This window comes from Leucopleurus acutus (assembly GCF_964270905.1).
Source record: "Leucopleurus acutus genome assembly, chromosome: 12".
Lineage (NCBI taxonomy): Eukaryota > Metazoa > Chordata > Mammalia > Artiodactyla > Delphinidae > Leucopleurus > Leucopleurus acutus.
The window spans coordinates 53,195,382-53,216,456 of record NC_139154.1 but is presented as its reverse complement, the minus strand read 5'-3'; the positions used below and the strand labels follow the sequence as shown (position 1 = coordinate 53,216,456).

The window sequence follows — 21,075 nt, the reverse complement described above, 5'->3', positions numbered from 1 at the left end:
TCCTGAATTCTCTGTATCTATCAATAGGGACATTTCCTTTTTAACCAAACAACTGAGAAAACTGGCATGTTCTCAGATCCCGAACTCTCCCTCAGTGCTGCCAATCCAGTGAATAAGGCCCAGAAAATTTTCCTTTATAATGAGCTTCAACCTGTTCTATCTTTCCATCCTCACTGCTAAAGCCACTGATCACTCATCCATGACATTCATCCCTTATTTAAACTTCCTAGAATATCACTTTTGTCATATCACTCTTTTATTCAAAACCACAACAGACTTCCATATCTGTAGGGTTACTAATCCTGAAGAAAGGCACTTAAGGCCCTTCACAAACTAGTTCTGTCCATATCATTTCCCAGTGGAAACTCTCTGCTCTCTGCTGATAGGCTGACACAGCCCGGTTCATTCCCACATCCGTGTCTGGTTCACAGCAGGATCTTGATAATGCTTAGTGAGGCAACCACATAATGTACTGTTCAAACTGCAACATTTTAAAAAATGAAACAAGGCATTAAAAAATCATTAAAATTATAGGACCTTAAAAAGACCTTATTTATTGACCAACAAACTACTGATTGTCAAATTGGTTTTACTACTAATATAACAGGGGACCTAAAGACGGTTCTATTTGAAAACCATTTTCAAAAGTAAAATTATTTATTGAATAAAATATATTAAAAATTTGTAAATTCTGATTATCTGAAATTTAAAAATAACAAAAGGAATATTAAGCAAGCTATATATTTGTGACATTTGCATATTTCTCTAATATATTACAGAATTAAAATCAATTTTTCTTAGCAGATATTCATATACTCTAATCAGTTCCTTAGTCATATCTAATTCTAATACCATGTCACTGATATTTTCTGATAATTTTTTCAGTATCTTAGTACTTTTAATTTTTTCATAAAAGTGCCTACTGTCTACTTCAAAGTTATTCTTTATTGTTAATTGTCAAATTTATTGTTAATACATTTAAAATTGTTAAAACTTTTGATTGACTCTTTGTAGGTCATAATAATTTTAGCTGAGAAAATATTCTTTCTAAATGTATTGAGGAAAAATTAAAAATAGAACCACCGTATGATCCAGCAATCTCACTGCTGAGTATATAGCTGAAGGAAATGAAATCACTCCTCGAAGAGATATCTGCACCCTCATGTTCACTGTAGCATTATTCACAATAGCTGAGACATGTAAACAAACTGTCTGTCAATAGATGAATGTATAAAGAAATTGTGTGAGTGTGTGCACACACAGGGTGAAATATTATTCAGCCATGAAAAAGAAGGAAATCTTGCCTTTCGCAACAACATGGATGAACTTTGAGAGCATTTTGCTAAGTGAAATAAGTTAGACAGAGAAAAACAAATACCATATGCTCTCACTTGTATGTGGAATCTAAAAAAGCCAAACTCATAGAAATAGCAGAATGGTTGTTGCCAGGAGTTGGGGGTGGGGGAAAGTAGGGAGATGTTGGTCAAAGCATACAAACTTCCAGTTATAAGATAAATAAGTTCTGGGGATCTAACATACAGCATGGTGACTATAGTTAACAATACTGTATTATATACTTGAAAATTGCTAAAAGAGTAGATCTTAAATATTATCATCACACACACACAAAGGTGACAGAGGTGAGGTGACAGAGGTGTTAACTAATGCTCCTGTGGTAATCATTTCACAATATATACATGTATCAAATCTTATCACGTTGTATACCTTACACAATATGTCAATTATACAATATGTCAATTATATCTCAACAAAGCCGGGAAAATTTTTTTTTAATGTACTGAGATAACTAGGAAGCTCAGAGCAACTGCTGCTAAACAAAGGATATTCTGAATTCTAGTTTTGTTAATACTGAAGCTTATAAATATTTTTCTTTGGTCTGTCTTTTGGCCTCCATTTAGAGTACCTTTCTTCAACATTTTTAACAGGACAAAATTCATCAAATAATTTATGATTCTTTGTAGGTTTCATCAAACTTACAAATTTATAAATTATAGGCCTTCTCAATTACATTCTATTCTAGAATAGAATATAAATTTATTCAGTTAAAATCAAAAGCTTTGGCAAATTATTATTGATATCTTAAGAACAATGGTACTTGGTTATTTTTTTAACTCCTTATTTTTTTAGAGATACATACTAAAACATTTAAAAATGAAATGATATATTGGGTTTGTTTCAAAATAATAGGGGATGGAGTGGGGAAATATAGATGAAACAGGTCCAGTCATGAGTTAGTAACTGTTGAAGCTGGTTCATAGGCACATGGGAGGGGACTCTTTATTCTGGTCTCTGCTAGTATATATTTTGTATAATTGAAAGTTTCATAACAAAAGGTTACAAAGAAAAGATTCCTCCTAGGTAGATGTTACAGACTGAACTGTATCCCTCTCAAAATTCATATGTTGAGGATTCCAACATATGAATATGTTGGCGCAGTGGTTGAGAGTCCGCCTGCCAATGCGGGGGACACGGGTTCATGCCCCAGTCCGGGAGGATCCCACATGTTGCGGAGCGGCTAGGCCCGTGAGCCATGGCCGCTGAGCCTGCACGTCCGGAGCCTGTGCTCCGCAACGAGAGAGGCCACAACAGTGAGAGGCCCGCGTACCGCAGAGAGGAAAAAAAAAAAAAAATTCATATGTTGAAGCTCAACCCGCAGTGTGACTGTATTTGGAGATAGGGCCTTTAAGGAGATAATTAAGGTTAAATGAGGTCATAATGGTGAGGCCCTAATCCGACAGGACTGGTATCCTTTGAAGAAGAAGAAAAGACACTGGAGCTCTCTCTACACATGAACAGAGAAAAGTCCATGTGAGGAGACAGTGAAAAGGTAGCTGTCTAAAAGCAAGGAAAAGACCTCACCAGAAACCAACCCTGAAGGCACCTTGATCTTGGACTTCTAGCTTCCAGAACTGTGAAAAAATTAATTCCCACAGTGGTTTAAACCACCCAGTCTGTAGTATCAGTCAGCCCTTAGCAGACTAACACAGTAGGGATATTCAAAAGTACAATTATACATTATTAAATTAAATCCTGTACACGATTTAAATTCTCATTGTTCCTCTTCAAGATAAATTTCAATGTCTTCCTGTTTGAAAGTTTGCTTTCAATAATTACAATCTGGTAAAAGTTGTAAAAGCTGAAATTTTTTTGAACTCCGTTAATTGAATACATAAAAGATTTCCAATTGATTTTGAACACAATGCAGCCCAAACGAAAGACTCCTTAAAAAAAAAAAAGTTCCTATCATTATAGGACACTTAATTGATTTATTAAAAAATTCTTCAAAAAACTCAAACAGGGCTTCCCTAGTGGCACAGTGGTTAAGAATCTGCCTGCCAATGCAAGGGACACAGGTTCGAGCCCTGGCCCGGGAAGATCCCACATGCCAAGGAGCAGCCGGGCCCGTGCGCCACAACTACTGAGCCTGAGCTCTAGAGCCTGAAAGCCACAACTACTGAGCCCACATGCCACAACTACTGAAGCCTGTACAACTAGAGCCCGTGCTCTGCAAGAAAAGCCATGACAATGAGATGAGCCCGCGCACCGCAATGAAGAGTAGCCCCTGCTCACTGCAACTAGGGAAAGCCCGTGCACAGCAACGAAGACCCAACACAGCCATAAATAAATAAACAAATAAATAAATAAATTTATTAAAAAAAAACTCAAACATTTTTATAGTGCATTAGGTGATGGGCAGCAACAAGAGAAAGTATATACTGCCACACTAATTTTATTTTAATTCAACATCAGACATCACATCAGACACCACAAGAATTTTGTAATTTAATTACCCAAACAGTGTATATTAAAGTATGTGTAAATGACGACCGCTAGTTTTTTTTCCATTGGTAGAAGCTCGTTTGGACCATATTATGTCCACCACTACAACCCATTCCAAGTACATTTCTGTTCCACTGGTTTTCTTAATTCAAAAAGAGAATTACTTTTACCATGTTGTCATGCTCCATGAAAATTTGTATCCTTATTATCACCACTAAAAGAAATACTTTTATCTTTGATGTTTAACAATAGCATCCAGAATAATGTCAGATGTTTCAACTTTAATAGAGTGAATTTCCAAAAATTTTATTTTGAATCCAATAATTAGGTGAAAAAAATTAAAACCATTGTGAGAACCAAATTAATGAGTTTTCTATTTGAAGCATCTGATGTCACTGATATAAAACTGGCAGATTCAACTGTTAGTGAACTACTTCTGCTAAGAGCTAGCACATTAACAGTTATGATCTCACTTTTCACACACACATGAAAAAATTTGGTATCAACTAATTTTCTAAACTAATTTTGCACATTTTCATTTGCTCTAGATAAAAGTCCAGTCTCACAGAATGACATGAAAATACACCTCCTACAGCTGCATATTAAATTGTCATCTTTGGACATGCTTCCTATTAAAACAACAACAACAACTACTAACTTTTGACATAAACACTAATGTTTCTTCAGAAATCTTGGGTCTTCTGGTTTTCATGTGATCAGTGATATGATTACGGCCCCTGAGGTGGAATTTAATTATATCAGCTAAATCTTGGACAAGTTATATTAATACATTTATTTACTCTCTTGACAAGTGAAAATTAAGTTCTTAATTATTCCCTAAAAACACATTTTAAAAATGTGTTTGCTTTTTGGAGATGATTGCTGCCAAAAGGGTTTACTATAAACTATATAAAAAGTTACCAAGCAATATAATATAGAAATAGTGGTACATTTAGAACATACAGTAAGTGACCAAACCCCTGCAGCAAGGGAATTCAGCCTATTCTCCATGTGCTTTTATTTCTGGCAGGACTGCTTTGCCTCTACTCCCCATACATCTATCTAGCCTACAATTCCCCATATTTCCCACTAATTCTGCCAACTGGTAACCAGGCAACATCATGCATCTCACAGGCTGCAGCTTGACACAAGTGTCTGATATACACCAAGGGGCTTATAGAGACACTGGCTCAAACATTTCTCCTACCACCACCCAAAACCTGAAGGAGGTGGCTGCCCTCAGCCACTCAGAGCAAACACAGTTGATATTATCAGCAAGCATCCTACACACTGTCCTCTAAAGGGCAATGTTAGTTAAGTTGCATCTGGAAAGCATTGGGGAAAAAAGACACAGGCTCCTACTGGCCACCTTTCAGATTTTATAGCACATCGTAAAGTGGGAGCTCCATCCACCACATGCATTAAACACAACACTAGACGAGGCTATGGCTGAAGACAGAAGTACAAAATGAATGTCTATGAAAACCCGTTCCAACTTCTTTTAATGTAACTATTAATAATAGCACTTCATTTAAAAAGTAAAAATCTGGGGACTTCCCTAGTGGTCCAGTGGTTAAGACTCTGAGCTTCTAATGCAGGGGGCGCAGGTTCAATCCCTGGTCAGGGAAATAAGATCCCACATGCCGTGCAGTGTGGCCATTAATTAAAAAAAAGAAAAAAAAAAGTAAAAATCTGGGACATACAATAAACTGGATGTGTTATCAGCATATTAGGCACAAATTAGGATAGCCACTTAGTAAACTCTCAAATCTTCACCTTTCTTCATGCTTTTCTCCTACCTGTGAAGCTAGTTCCCCTCCTGCACATCTACTCACTTTGCATCAATCAGTGAACATCTGAGCTAACTTCTGTCCCATCTCTGGCTGCATCAGTCCACAGCGATCCCTCACCTCCTCTCAACTCCTATAGCCCTTCTGCCTATACATGTATCTTTCCATATATATACTGCCAGTAATATCATATAACCTTACAAAAATGACCAGTTAATTGAGGAGGAAAGTCAAGGAAAATTTTAAATTTTTAACGGGGGGTAAGGGGGGAAATTGACAAAATAAAAGGAATAACGTATATGCTCTGAGGCAGGGGTAAAAAATGATAGGAAGTGACATGTTCCTTTTTCAGGGCTACACATACTAGCTTGATACCTGAACAATTTCTTTGATTTTATTTTTTGCATAAAAGTAGGGGACAATGAGAATAACTACCTAAGAGTAGACCTAAGGATTTATGTTTTAATTCTGGTCCAGAGTCTACAAAATTCTGCTTGGGAGGTTTGGTGACCACTTCCCCCACTTCAGCTTTTTTTTTTTTTTAACCTCTTTATTGGAGTATCATTGCTTTACAATGCTGTGTCAGTTTCTGCTTTATAACAAAGTGAATCAGCTATACATACACATATATGCCCATATCCCCTCCCTCTTGCGTCTCCCTCCCTCACACCCTCCTTATCCCACCCCTCTAGGTGGTCACAAAGCACCGAGCTGATATTCCTGTGCGATGCGGCTGCTTCCCACTAGCTATCCGTTTTACATTTGGTAGTGTATGTATATCCATGACACTCTCACACTTTGTCCCAGCTTACCCTTCTCCCTCCCTCCCCGTGTCCTCAAGTCCATTCTCTAGTAGGTCTGCGTCTTTATTCCCATCCTGCCCCTAGGTCCTTCATGACCTTTTTTTTTTTTTTTTTAGATTCCATATATATGTGTTAGCATATGGTATTTGTTTTTCTCTTTCTGACTTACTTCACTCTGTATGACAGACTCTAGGTCCATCCACCTCACTTCAAATAACTCAAACTGGGCTTCCCTGGGGGCACAGTGGTTGAGGGTCCGCCTGCCGATGCAGGGTACGCGGGTTTGTGCCCCAGTCCGGCAAGATCCCGCGTGCCACAGAGCAGCTGGGCCTGTGAGCCATGGCTGCTGGGCCTGCGCCTCCGGAGCCTGTGCTCCGCAACGGGAGAGGCCACAACAGTGAGAGGCCTGTGTATCGCAAAAAAAACACAAAAAACAAAAATATCAAACAACAAAAAATAACTCAAATTCGTTTCTTTTTATGGATGAGGAATATTCCATTGCATATATATGCCACATCTTCTTTATCCATTCATCTGTTGATGGACACTTAGGTCGCTTCCCCGTCCTGGCTACTGTAAATAGAGCTGCAATAAATATTGTGGTACATGACTCTTTTTGAATTATGGTTTTCTCAGGGGATATGCCCAGTAGTGGGATTGCTGGGTCGTACGGTAGTTCTATTTTTACTTTTTTAAGGAACCTCCATACTGTTCTCCATAGTGGCTGTATCAATTTACATTCCCAGCAACAGTGCAAGAGGGTTCCCTTTTCTCCACACCCTCTCCAGCATTTATTGTTTGTAGATTTTTTGATGATGGCCATTCTGACCAGCGTGAGATGATATCTCATTGTAGTTTTTTGTTTTTGTTTTTGTTTTGTTTTGCCCTACGCCGGCCTCTCACTGTTGTGGCCTCTCCCGTTGTGGAGCACAGGCTCCGGACGCGCAGGCTCAGCGACCATGGCTCACGGGCCTAGCCGCTCCGCAGCATGTGGGATCTTCCCGAACCGGGGCACGAACCCGTGTCCCCTTCATCGGCAGGCGGACCCTCAACCACTGCGCCACCAGTGAAGCCCTCACTGTAGTTTTGATTTGCATTTCTCAACTGATTAATGAAGTTGAGCATTCTTTCATGTGTTTGTTGGTAATCTGTATATGTTCTTTGGAGAAATGTCTATTTAGGTCTTCTGCCCATTTTTGGATTGGATTGTTTGTTTTTTTGATATTGAGCTGCATGAGCTGCTTGTAAATTTTGCAGATTAATCCTTTGTCAGTTGCTTCATTTGCAAATATTTTCTCCCATTCTGAGGGTTGTCTTTTCGTCTTGTTTATGGTTTCCTTTGCTTGCAAAAGCTTTTAAGTTTCATTAGGCCCCATTTGCTTATTTTTGTTTTTATTTCCATTTCTCTAGGAGGTGGGTCATAAAGGATCTTCCTGTGATTTATGTTATAGAGTGTTCTGCCTGTGTTTTCCTCTAAGAGTTTGATAGTGTCTGGCCTTACATTTAGGTCTTTAATCCATATTGAATTTATTTTTGTGTATGGTGTTAGGGAGTGTTCTAATTTCATTATTTTACATGTAGCTGTCCAGTTTTCCCAGCACCACTTACTGAGGAGGCTGTCTTTTCTCCATTGTTTATTCTTGCCTCCTTTATCAAAAACAAGGTGACCATATGTGCGTGGGTTTATCTCTGGGCTTTCTATCCTGTTCCATTGATCTATACTTCTGTTTTTGTGCCAGTACCATACTGTCATGATTACTGTACCTTTGTAGTATAGTCTGAAGTCCAGGAGACTGATTCCTCCAGCTCCGTTTTTCTTTCTCAAGATTGCTTTGGCTATTCGGGGTCTTTTGTGTTTCCATATAAATTGTGAAATTTTTGTTCTAGTTCTGTGAAAAATGCCAGTGGTAGTTCGATAGGGATTGCATTGAATCTGTAGGTTGCTTTGGGTAGTACAGTCATTTTCACAATGTTGATGCTTCAAATCCAAGAACATGGTATATCTCCATCTATTTGTATCATCTTTATTTCATCAGTGTCTTATAGTTTTCTGCATACAGGTCTTTTGTCTCCTTAGACAGGTTTATTCCTAGGTATTTTATTGTTTTTGTTGCAGTGGTAAATGGGAGTGTTTCCTTAATTTTTCTCTCAGATTTTTCATCATTAGTGTATAGGAATGTAAGAGATTTCTGTGCATTAATTTTGTATCCTGCTACTTTATCAAATTCATTGATTAGCTCTAGTAGTTTTCTGGTAGCATCTTTAGGATTCTCTATGTATATTATCATGTCATCGGCAAACAGTGACAGCTTTACTTCTTCTTTTCTGATTTGGATGCCTTTTATTTCTTTTTCTTCTCTGATTGCTGTGGCTAAAACTTCCAAAACTATGTTGAATAACAGTGATGAGAGTGGACAACCTCGTCTTTTTCCTAATCTTAGAGGAAATGGTTTCAGTCTTTCACCATTGAGAACGATGTTGGCTGTGGATTTGTCATATATGGCCTTTATTATGTTGAGGTAAGTTCCCTCTATGCCTACTTTCTGGAGGGTTTTTTATCATAAATGGGTGTTGAATTTTGTCAAAAGCGTTTTCTGCATCTACTGAGATGATCATATGGTTTTTATTCTTCAATTTGTTAGTATGGTGTATCACATTGATTGATTTGCATATACTGAAGAATCCTTGCGTTCCTGGGATAAACCCCACTTGATCATGGTGTATAATCCTATTAATGTGCTGTTGGATTCTGTTTGCTAGTATTTTGTTGAGGATTTTTGCATCTACGTTCATCAGTGATACTGGCCTACAGTTTTCTTTGTGACATCTTTGTCTGGTTTTGGTATCAGGGTGATGGTGGCCTCGTAGAATGAGTTTGGGAGTGTTCCTCCCTCTGCTATATTTTGGAAGAGTTTGAGAAGGATAGCTGTTAGCTCTTCTCTAAATGTTTGATAGAATTCGCCTGTGAAGCCATCTGGTCCTGGGCTTTTGTTTGTTGGAAGATTTTTAATCACAGTCTCAATTTCAGTACTTGTGATTGGTCTGTTTGTATTTTCTATTTCTTCCTGGTTCAGTCTCAGAAGGTTGTGCTTTTCTAAGAATTTGTCCATTTCTTCCAGGTTGTCCATTTTATTGGCATATAGTTGCTTGTAGTAATCTCTCATGATCCTTTGTATTTCTGCAGTGTCAGCTGTTATGTCTCCGTTTTCATTTCTAATTCTGTTCATTTGTGTCTTCTCCCTTTTCTTCGTGATCATTCTGGCTAATGGTTTATCAATTTTGTTTATCTTCTCAAAGAACCAACCAGCTTTTAGTTTTATTGATCTTTGCTATTTTTTCCTTCATTTCTTTTTCATTTACTTCTGATCTGATCTTTATGATTTCTTTCCTTCTGCTAACTTTGGGGTTTTTTTGTTCTTCTTTCTCTAATTGCTTTAGGTGTAAGCTTAGGTTGTTTATTTGAGATGTTTCTTGTTTCTTGAGGTAGGCTTGCATTGCTAAAAACTTCCCTCTTCGAACTGCTTTTGCTGTATCCCATAGGTTTTGGGTCGTTGTTTTCACTGTCATTTGTTTCTAGGTGTTTTTTGATTTCCTCTTTGATTTCTTCAGTGATCTCTTGGTTATTTAGTAGTGTATTGTTTAGCCTCCACGTGTTTGTGTGTTTTACAGATTTTTTCCTGTAACTGATATCTAGTCTCATAGCATTGTCGTCGGAAAAGATACTTGATATATTTCAATTTTCTTAAATTTACCAAGGCTTGATTTGTGACCCAAGATATGGTCTATCCTGGAGAATGTTCTATGAGCACTTGAGAAGAAAGTGCATTCTGTTGTTTTTCGATGGAATGTCCTATAAATATCAATTAAGTCCATCTTGTTTAATGTATCACTTAAAGCTTGTGTTTCCTTATTTATTTTCATTTTGGATGATCTGTCCATTGGTGAAAATGGGGTGTTAAAGTCCCCTACTATTACTGTGTTACTGTTGATTTCCCCTTTCATGGCTGTTAGCATTTGCTTATGTATTGAGGTGCTCCTATGTTGGGTGCATCAATATTTACAATTGTTATATCTTCTTCTTGGATTGATCCCTTGATCATTATGTAGTGTCCTTCTTTGTCTCTTGTAATAGCCTTTGTTTTAAAGTCTATTTTGTCTGATATGAGAATTGCTACTCCAGCTTTCTTTTTTTTTTTTTGCGGTACGCGGGCCTCTCACTGTTGTGGCCTCTCCCGTTGTGGAGCACAGGCTCCGGACGCGCAGGCTCAGCGGCCATGGCTCACGGGCCCAGCCGCTCCGCGGCATGTGGGATCTTCCCGAACCGGGGCACGAACCCGTGTCCCCTGCATCGGCAGGCGGACTCTCAACCACTGCGCCACCAGGGAAGCCCTCCAGCTTTCTTTTGATTTCCATTTGCATGGAATATCTTTTTCCATCCCCTCACTTTGTCTGTATGTGTCCCTAGTTCTGAAGTGGGTCTCTTGTAGACAGCATATATAGGGGTCTTGTTTTTGTACCCATTCAGCTGGTCTATGTCTTTTGGTTGGAGCATTTAATCTTTTTACGTTTAAGGTAATTATCCATATGTATGTTCCTATTACCATCCACTTCAGCTTCTAACAGCCCACAATCCCCAGAAGTCTTGGGTTGATTTTGAATTTTAGTAGTTTCAAAAGTTACTTGGGAAAATGAAACAGGTAGGGGTAAACGAATGGTAGCTAGCAATCTCAACACAAATGCAAATGGTACACACATCTTCTGGTTCTCTAACAAATGCACCATAGACAAATGCATTTAGTTTTGTAGACCATCCCTGATATAAAACCAAACATTCCTATTTTTATAACAATTTGATTTCAGGAAGCCATTACAATGCACAAAAGCCATTCAAATATCTCTCTCATTTGCCTGAGTTTTGTTATTAAACCTAATTGTTTGGATATGTCAGAAAAGCAGGGATAGAATTTTTTAAATTCTCTTTTTCTATTTTCCTTTCATTCCAGGACTTAGAGGAGACAATAGCATGTAGGAGCTCTCCTTCTTCAGAGACAATTCAAACTTGCATCAAGAGTTATAGTAAGTCTACAGCATTCAAGTTTGCATCCTGTAGTAGTTCTGTACAACTGTAGCATCATACGCCTGCATATTTTGGCATGGCTTACAGCCTGCCTGAATTCGACCCATATGACAAACTGCAAAATATCCTCACATAATATCTGTTTGCTCTGTGACGCTGCTTGGAGCAATTGTCATTTCTTTGTCTTGCTAAGTAATTAATTTGAAATCATATAATGAGATCATTGGGCCCTGTCAAGTCCTCCCTTGCGAATTCCCTTACTCCACCCCTTCTTTCCTATTGCCCCTCCCCCACAGACAACTGTCCTGCTAGACCACTGCTATAGTTCCTAAGCCTGCCTACATCTAGTTTCTCCCATGGCCACAGAGTTGCCAAAACAATATTCTTAAATCACCTCCATGCATACCACATTCCTTCAATTCAACAAAGCCAAACACAAATCAACCCTTTAATAGCCTCCTACCTGCCAAATAAAAAAAACAAGGCCTCACCTTCAAGACCTTCCATAATCTGGCTCCAGTCTAGCTTTCCCACTGGGACTGTTCTATTCCCTTTCACTCTAAAAAACTAGCCTATTCACTAACACTCTGTACACACACACACACACACACACACACACACACACACACACACACACATACCCCTTCTCTTTGTGTTTCCAGGGCTGGGCTCAAACTGTTCACCTGCCTGGAATGCCCTCACCACTGCCTTTCCATTGGCCTGTTCAAGTATTATGTGTCCTTCAAAGCCCAATTCACCATCCTCTCTTCATCATTGTCTACAAAAGGCAGAAATAGTCTCTTTGGCCTCTGTAAAACTAGTGTCTTAAAAATTACTCTCTGGGTTTTTCTTTGAGGCCTCATACTGTTGGCTAGCTTTGTCTATGTCCACTTCACTAGACTGTAGCAGAGGGTACAAACCAGGCCATCTGGTGATCTGCTGCTACTGCTTCCTCCTTTGGTTCCGTGCCATGTGTACAGCAGACGATTAATATGTATTTGATCGAATAACTGGTTGAAGATATTATTTGTTCACTCATTCAACAATTATTTATTAAAGACCCAATATGTGCTAGGCACTGTTACAAGCACTAGGAAAATGTGAATGAACCATACAGATAAAAATTTCTACCTTCACAGAACTTACACTGTAGTGGAGGAGAAAAATATTTTTTTTTTAAGTAAGCTATATATAATATTAGAAGGTGCTAAGTACTATGGAGAAAAATAAAGTAGGGAAGGAAAATAAGGAATGTAAGGTAAGGGTGGAAAGTGGGGGTGTGATTTTAAATAGAATGATTATGGAAGGCTTCTCTGAGAAAGTGACATTTGATCCCAGAAGTGAATGAGGTCATGGAGCAAGGTATGCAGATATCTATCCAGAAGAAGAACATTCCAGGCAGAGGAACAGCAAGTGATGAAACCCAGAGGCAGAAATGTGCCTGGAATGTTCAGGGAAGAACAAAGAGGCTAATGTGGGGTGAGCGAGGGGGAGAATGGGAGGAGGAAGGTAAAGAAGCAACAGGGGCTAGGCTTGGAAAAGCCTTGAGCCAGTCAGAGAACTGGCTATTATCACAGGTGATGGAGCAGAGGAATGACACATATGACTTGCATTTGGAAGGATCAACTTGGATGTTCATTGAGTATAGGCAGATTGTAACAAGACAGAGGCAGGAAGACCAGTAAGGAGGTAATATATTAACTAGGTGAGAGGTGATGGGTATTTGACCAGAATGGTTGCAGGTAGCAAGCAGTTGTCCAATTCTGGATATATTTCAAAGGCAGATCTCCTAGGATTTACTGATAGATTAGATGTGGGATATGAGGGAAATAGAAATCAAGGATGATTCCAAGACCAAACAGGCTGCCACTTATAGGGACGGGGATGATCTTGGGGGCAAAAGCTTTTAGGAGGGGGAGAACAGTATTTCGGATATTAGAAATGTTTAGTCAGAGTAACGAACGGGGAGACTGAGAATGCAGTGAGATACGGAAGTCTACAATTAAGGGGAGAAGACAGGACTGAAAATAAACTTTTGGGAGTTGTCAGCATACAGATGGTATTTAAGCTATGGGACTAGATTAAATCAACGGAGTGAGTGTAGACAGAGATATACAGCCCAACGACTAAGCCCTAGGAACCAGCAAAGAAGACTGAGAAGGAGTAGCCAGTGAGGCAGGAGGACAATGTTAAGGCTGGACATTAAGAGACTGTGTGCTTGAGAAAACAATCCATGTGCGTGATTTAACTTAGACAATGGAGGCTAAGGGAGGGAATTTATTTTCCCCACTCCTTATGGCAGCTGTGGTTGGGTAAACTTTAAACAGATAAGCAAGGATATGATACAGTTTTCCATAAAAGTAAAATTTTAGTAACACAATACTGAGTTCTATTTTCTACCAAAAAAAAAAGTGTCCAGTGATAATCAAGTTAATGCAGGGTTTCTCAACCTTGGCACTACTGACATTTTAGCTGGGATAATTCTTTATTGTGGAGGGCTGTGTTGAGTATTATGGGATGTTTGGCAGCATCCCTGGTCTCTACCCACTAGATGTCAGTAGTGCACCCCTTCACCTCCCCACCATTGCCAAAGGACCCGGAGACAAAATCGTCCCCAGTTGAGAACTCTGAGATAGAGCAAGTTGTCAACAACAACCAACTCTACGGTAAGCATTCTTGCTGCGAAATGCAACTGTCAGTTTCTGCTGATATTCTGTACTCCCACCTGTCCTACTCTCTTCTCCAGGCTTCTCACCAGCCCACAGATGAGAAAGATTCTCATTGTATTCACTACCCAGAGCGAGGAAAGTAAGCAATTAGCTCAACCTGTCATTAAAAAAAGAATGTGTTCTGATTTTTTTTCAATGTAAAAGATATGCCCCAAGTCTACCCAGTTCAAAAGTGACCCTTTCTGCACACCCTCATTCATTACAGCACTACACAACAGACAAGAGGTAGGAGCAACCCAGTGTCCATCGACAGATGAATTGATAAAATAACTGGTATGTACATACAGTGAAATATCGTTCAGTCTTAAAAGAAAGAAAATTCTGACACATGATACAACATGGATGAACCTTGAGGGCGTTACGCTAAGTGAAATACGCCAGTCACAAAAGGACAAATCCTGTATGATCCCACTCATATGAGGTACTTAGAGTAGCCAAATTCATAGAGACAGAAAGTACAGTGGTTTTTAAGGACTAGAGTCATGGGGGGAGAACCAGGACCTACTGTTTACTGGGTGCAGAGTTTCAGTTCTGCAGGATGAAAAGAGTTGTAGGGATGGGTGGTGGCAATGGCTACACAACAAAGTTAATGTACTTCACACTACTGAACTGTACACTTAGAAATGGTTAACATGGTAAATTTTATGTTACAGGCTTTTTATCACAATTTAGAAAAGAACAGACTGCTGGCTCTGGAGTGAGACTGTCTGGGTTCAAATACTGGCAAAGTGCCCAAAGAGGTACCTGGCTCATAGTAAGTACTCAGTAAATATTAGTGGCTGATATTAAATTAGTATTATAACTAAAATTATACTAAGTCGGTGTGCATGTTTGTCAGGAGGATGGTTGACAGGTATGTGTGACTTTGGTGATTGGGAAAGCAGTCATAAAGAAAGTTTGGTTAAAAAAAATAAACATTTCTAGGAATAAAACCATTTAACTAACTGAATATCATTAAATACAAAATAGGTTGATCTTTTTCCCCTCAAAATTAGGTCCTCTCCTGTGGATTTATCTTGCACTTTCTTATTTTAAAGATCCAGGTTCCTTTTGCATTATTTTTTCAAATCTTAAAAACTTTTTTAAACATTTAAAAATGCTTCTGTGCATGTAAATACAGACATTTTTTTCCTAAAATGATCAACTACCCATTCTATATGTTACCCTTTTTATATAAAGGTTTTTCTTTCATTATTGACATCAACAATTACTTGCAGAGTCCTTCACTGCCTGTAATTTTGAGTCTCATTCACTTCCTTCCTAGTATATCTACTCAAAATGGAGCCTACCTTTAATAGCTGTATTTGTGTTAAGGACAGTTAACAGAGAGAAATAACAAAACGAAACAGAAAAGTGAATAAAAGAAGCACAAAAGAAAGCGAGTAAGAGAAAAGCAACCTGTCCACTCTTAGTGACAAGCAAGAAGTATTCTAAAGGCTAGGTCCTTAGCTCACAGATGAGCTCCCCAGTCTTTATGAAAGAAAATGGGTATTTATTCAGTAAGTCAAAATCAAAGAAAGACAAGAGCAGATGAGGCTTTATGAACTGTCTAACCTGCATGGGATTAATCTTCACCGAGCGTTCAAAGCACTCCACACATTCTTTAAACTCTTTGCTTCGCAGATGGAGGAGGCCTTTGGAGCGCTGGGCGCGAGCACTGCGGTGCTGAGACAACTCCCAGGCCTGGTCGTAGTAAGAGTGCTCTCGAAGGACATCTCCAAGCAAGCAGTATAGACTTGGTGTTTCTTTTTTCTCCAGCTCTTGCCTGAGGATTTCTTCTGCCTAGAAATAACAACAGAAATAACTAAATTGCTGAACAGTGACAAATGCCTATTTTTTAGCACATATACAATCTTTTATGTCACATGATCCAAAATTTTATTTTCAAAGTTTGAGATGACCTGCTTATTTCATGCATCTAGCACACAGGCTGAAAAAGAGAGGAACAGTAGGAGATCAATATGGTACAAGTAACAGAGGAACAAGAAGTAAGAGGTGAACACGCTTTGCTGGCCTCTGGAATCCTCAAGGAAAGGCCCCGAGGAGAGGCTGACTTCATGATACTGGGGGGGATTCACTTAGCTCCCCTTTTCCCTGCTCCCTGTTCCAGTTGTCACCACTGTGACCGTTTGTTAGAGCAGAGCCTTCAATTCACCTCCACCCAATAGCAATGAAAAGTATGTTTTCCCTTTTTAAAAATGGTAGGCTTCAGGAGCCTGGGATCACTGAAAAATTTATAAAAGGAGGGAGAGGGTACAATTTAATAGGCACTGCTAAACACCTACCTCTTAACCGAACTACATCACACCTCACAGATAAAACCTGCTGGAATTCCCTGGTGCCAGTAGTTAGGACTCCGTGCTTCCACTGCAGAGGGCACGGTTCGATCCCCAGTTGGGGAACTAGGATCCTGCATGCCGTGCAGCGTGGCCAAAAAAACAAACAAACAAAAGAAAAACCTTGCCAACATGAGACCTGCTTCCAGACAGTTCATTCACTGTAGAAATTAAAGACCATCCTCAGTACATGGCTTGGGTATTATTCTCATGTGTCCACAATTCGGATTCACCTTGTCACCCAAGCTAACTCTGTACTTGTGACATATACTATCTCACTTCCCCCACCCATGTCTGTTACCCACCCCCACCCCCATTTCTGATTAATTTCAACAGAGGGCAAGACGCATGGTAGCAGCTCTACTTTCCATCCTCACATACAAATACTTCCACATAAACAGCAGTGGGGTCACCAAATATGCCAATACAGCCTTGGCCAAAGTGGATGGAGATAACCAGGAAGCCATCCTTTGGTAGCTAGAATGGTAGTTTAGACCCCCTAACTTGCATGGCTGGCAATCTTAAAGTCTGTATATCTTATTTTCTTTAGGTTCAACATATCTATAATTTAAGTCTTAAGCAGTCTAATTTTTGTGAAATCTTTTAAAAGACGGCTGTGCTTCTAAAAGTGTCTTCGGATGCTATGGCCTCTTTTGCATTTCTGATACAGTATGGGTTATGTAGGTCTTTTAGGCTAGTCTGAAAATGAAACCAGAATTTATAAAACAGGTTCTAAGAGAAAACAATTCCAAGTCCTAAACGGCCAAAATAAACATGAAGTTTTCAAATATAATCCATGATATTCCTTTATTCACAGATAATACAGCAGTTATTAATGTATCTAACTATAATTCCGTATTCGATATATTTTCAGTAGGTACATTTCAATATACTTTGTATTTAATATATTTATTTTTATGTATATACGTGTATGTATTCAACCAAATTGTGTATAACAGATTGTAGCCACAGCAGGATTTTTGCTGAAATGACCTTACAGTGTAGTTGAGGCATTTCTCTTGACAGCACGTCACTAAAACTCGAAACCCACACTCTCCCACTTCTGCTTTAAACTGCTAGAGTGGATTCTGTGGTCTGCAATTAAACAGTGACCATTACAGTAACTGGGTACAGAAGTTACTGCTGTCAATACACTCCTGAAAAAAAGTGAAACTTTAGTTTTATAAGGAACCTCCATACTGTTCTCCATAGTGGCTGTATCAATTTACATTCCCAGCAACAGTGCAAGAGGGTTCCCTTTTCTCCACACCCTCTCCAGCATTTATTGTTTGTAGATTTTTTGATGATGGCCATTCTGACCAGTGTGAGATGATATCTCATTGTAGTTTTGATTTGCATTTCTCTAATGATTAATGATGTGGAGCATTCTTTCATGTGCTTGTTGGCAATCCGTATATCTTCTTTGGAGAAATGTCTATTTAGGTCTTCTGCCCATTTTTGTATTGGGTTGTTTGTTTTTTTGATACTGATACCATACGACCCAGCAATCCCACTACTGGGCATATTCCCTGAGAAATCCATAATTCAAAAAGAGTCATGTACCACAATGTTCTCTGCAGCTCTATTTACAATAGCCAGGACATGAAAGCAACCTAAGTGTCCATCGACAGATGAATGGATAAAGAAGATGTGGCACATAGATAGAATGGAATATTACTCAGCCATAAAAAGAAACGAAATTGAGTTATTTGTAGTGAGGTGGATGGACCTAGAGTCTGTCATACAGAGTGAAGTAAGTCAGAAAGAGAAAAACAAATACCGTATGCTAACAAATATATATGGAATCTAAAAAAAAAAAAAAAAAAAAGGTCATGAAGAACCTAGGGGCAGGATGGGAATAAAGATGCAGACCTACTAGAGAATGGACTTGAGGACACGGGGAGGGAGGGGGAAGGGTAAGTTGGGACAAAGTGAGAGAGTGGCATGGATATATATACACTACCAAACGTAAAATAGATAGCTAGTGGGAAGCAGCCGCATAGCACACGGAGATCAGCTTGGTGCTTTGTGACCACCTAGAGGGGTGGGATAGGGAGGGTGGGAGGGAGGGAGATGCAAGAGGGAAGAGATATGGGGACATATGTATATGAATAACTGACTCACCTTGTTATAAAGCAGAAACTAACACACCTTTGTAAAGCAATTATACTCCAATAAAGATGTTTAAAAAAAAAAACTTGAAATTTTGTGATTGGTTATCTGATCTGGTTGGAGTTGAAGACAATGAGGATCCAGTGATCATGACAGGGTTTAACGTCACTAGTCCATGACATCCAGTGATGAAAGGATTACTTAAATTATCACCTGCGGTAACTTAGAATGAAGCACCGATCTAATGCAAGGCTTATGCAGTTTGAGTGACAGGACATTGTGAGAGAGCGCAAGACTGTGAGGTAGGTCAGCTGCTCCTAAGTTCACTGGACAGCTCAAAAAGAGAAAATGACACTCAGTGTTTTAAATCCTCAAGGCCAGAGAACCAGGGAATTTCTATAATTTCCTAAAAGAATTTGTTTTCCTTGTCGCTGCCAAGCTGGTACAGGCAAAAATCAGATGCAGGCATTGCTCTTGTAGGATTGCTGAATTACAATATAGGATGAATTCAGTTTCACTAGTTCTATGTGAAAGTTAGGGCATTTGATTGGGTTAATCAAATATGCTTTACTGATTCATTTTATTTCCTCTATTGCCTCTTAGCTACACATCATTTTATTAAATTTTCATGATTGCTCTAGGGCTACTCGTGTGCATCTTCAATTGATCTAAGTTCATTTAGAGTTAATACTGTATCACCTCACCTTTCTCATGTCACAAGTGGCCTTCCTAAATTTCTGTTCCCCAGAAACAATGAAATAAACAACTGCTATTGTTTTAAGCCACTATGCTTTGATGTGTTTTGTTATATACCAATAATAACTGCAACAGTTGTTTAAAGCGAGAGGGTTACTCTAGTGCCAGTTACTTCGTCGTGGCCAGGAGAAGAGGGCACTGATTATAAAAGAGCAAGACCCAAGAATTTAAATGGAGACATTTGGGACGATTCAGATAACAGAAAACCCCCAGATTCTATGGAGTTTCCTAAGCCAGCAGAGGCAACCCTCCCCTATCTGATAAAACTAGTGCTACCTTGCTTAAGGACAGTGTAACAACTACACCTCAAGGAGTTACTTTGCAAGAGAATGCCAATTCTCTCCTATTACCTAACCCCTCCCACCCCTCATTGCCTCCAGACATGTAAATGGGTTTATACACAAAAAGAACTGCAAGATTTTGTTACTTTCTAGAGAGAAAACCTTGGGACCATGTGGAAAAAGATTCTAAGGGAGCTAGACCATAGACAAAGAGGATCATAATTTTAAATCAGCTTAATGTAGACACTCATCAGAAAATTTTGATTCACAGTTCTAACTCAAGCAGCTGGGGATGGTTCCAACTATTTGCTCAACTGCTTGACTAAAACCTAGACTCAAACATGGCCAAAACGAAGGCTGAGATGCCAAAAATTCCTTGGTGTAATATGGAAGAAAGAATCCAACAACTCAGAAGAAAAGGTTGTTGTTAATTTAGCATTTGCAACCTGTTACCCACCCTACCTGTGTCCCCCATTAAGGCCAAGGGGATACTCCTTTCACCCTGACTTTGAGAAATACATTATACCTGGGAGTATCAGCATTTTGAAAAGTGCTATAGTAGATATCCTATGTAAGCTGGGGGTAAAGCCGAGAGGTCCTTCTGTTAAATGGGCTTCCTGATTTCAGTGGGGATGATCAGAAGCCAAGGTAGCAGAGACTTGCTGATAGCCCCTGGAAGCAAGACGAACACAGTTCTTTGTAACAGGCACATCCAGAGTGATAAGTAGAATGGTGTGACTAGCATGGATCATAGGTGATGGCCAACTGATCATAAAGATTTTTAACCAAATTAGATAAACAGCCAACTAAGTACAACTTGATCTACGTAAGACTTAAAAAAAAATCTAGATTTGGAGACTAGATGTCTGACCTGAATCACCATGCTGACACACTGTCTCTCACCCAATTCCTATCCCTGAGTCATTTCACAGACTCAGAGCCTCTTATAAGCAAACAAATACATAAGCAAGCAACTCAGTACTGGTGAGAAAGGACCCTGTGATAACATAACACGTGTATACCACAATTCTTCTTCCCTAAATAAGTAATTATAACCATTTACCAGGTAATTTTATCCTGGGGAAAAAGAAATAGCTCCTCTTTTCAGGGTTGATTAGCTCTTAGTTACTGCTAATCCCTGGGGACCCAGAATATCACCATGTTGAGTTAGCGGGTTTATGGGAGATACTAAGCCTACCATGGGATGGACTAAGTCCCGAACCCACCCAGTGGTTACTTCCCTGGTTGAATACAGAGCTGAATTACATACATCCAGCAACAAGCAGAGTCCACAGTGAGTGCTACTGTGGGCCAATAAAGGGCCAAGTGAAAGCCTCCGAAGCTGCTTCTCCTCATTAAAAGAGAAAACCCAAAGCAACACCGCATTATC

General features: G+C 39.2%; 1 protein-coding gene across 1 annotated transcript in view; it reads right to left on the bottom strand.

The window, feature by feature from the left end:
• Positions 1–21,075, bottom strand: part of TTC27 (tetratricopeptide repeat domain 27) — a 186,848-nt gene that overhangs the window by 42,607 nt on the left and 123,166 nt on the right. The window contains exon 13 of the mRNA XM_082852062.1: positions 15,755–15,982. Within this exon, the coding sequence (XP_082708188.1) occupies positions 15,755–15,982 (228 nt within the window). The remainder of the gene's footprint in view (positions 1–15,754; positions 15,983–21,075) is intronic.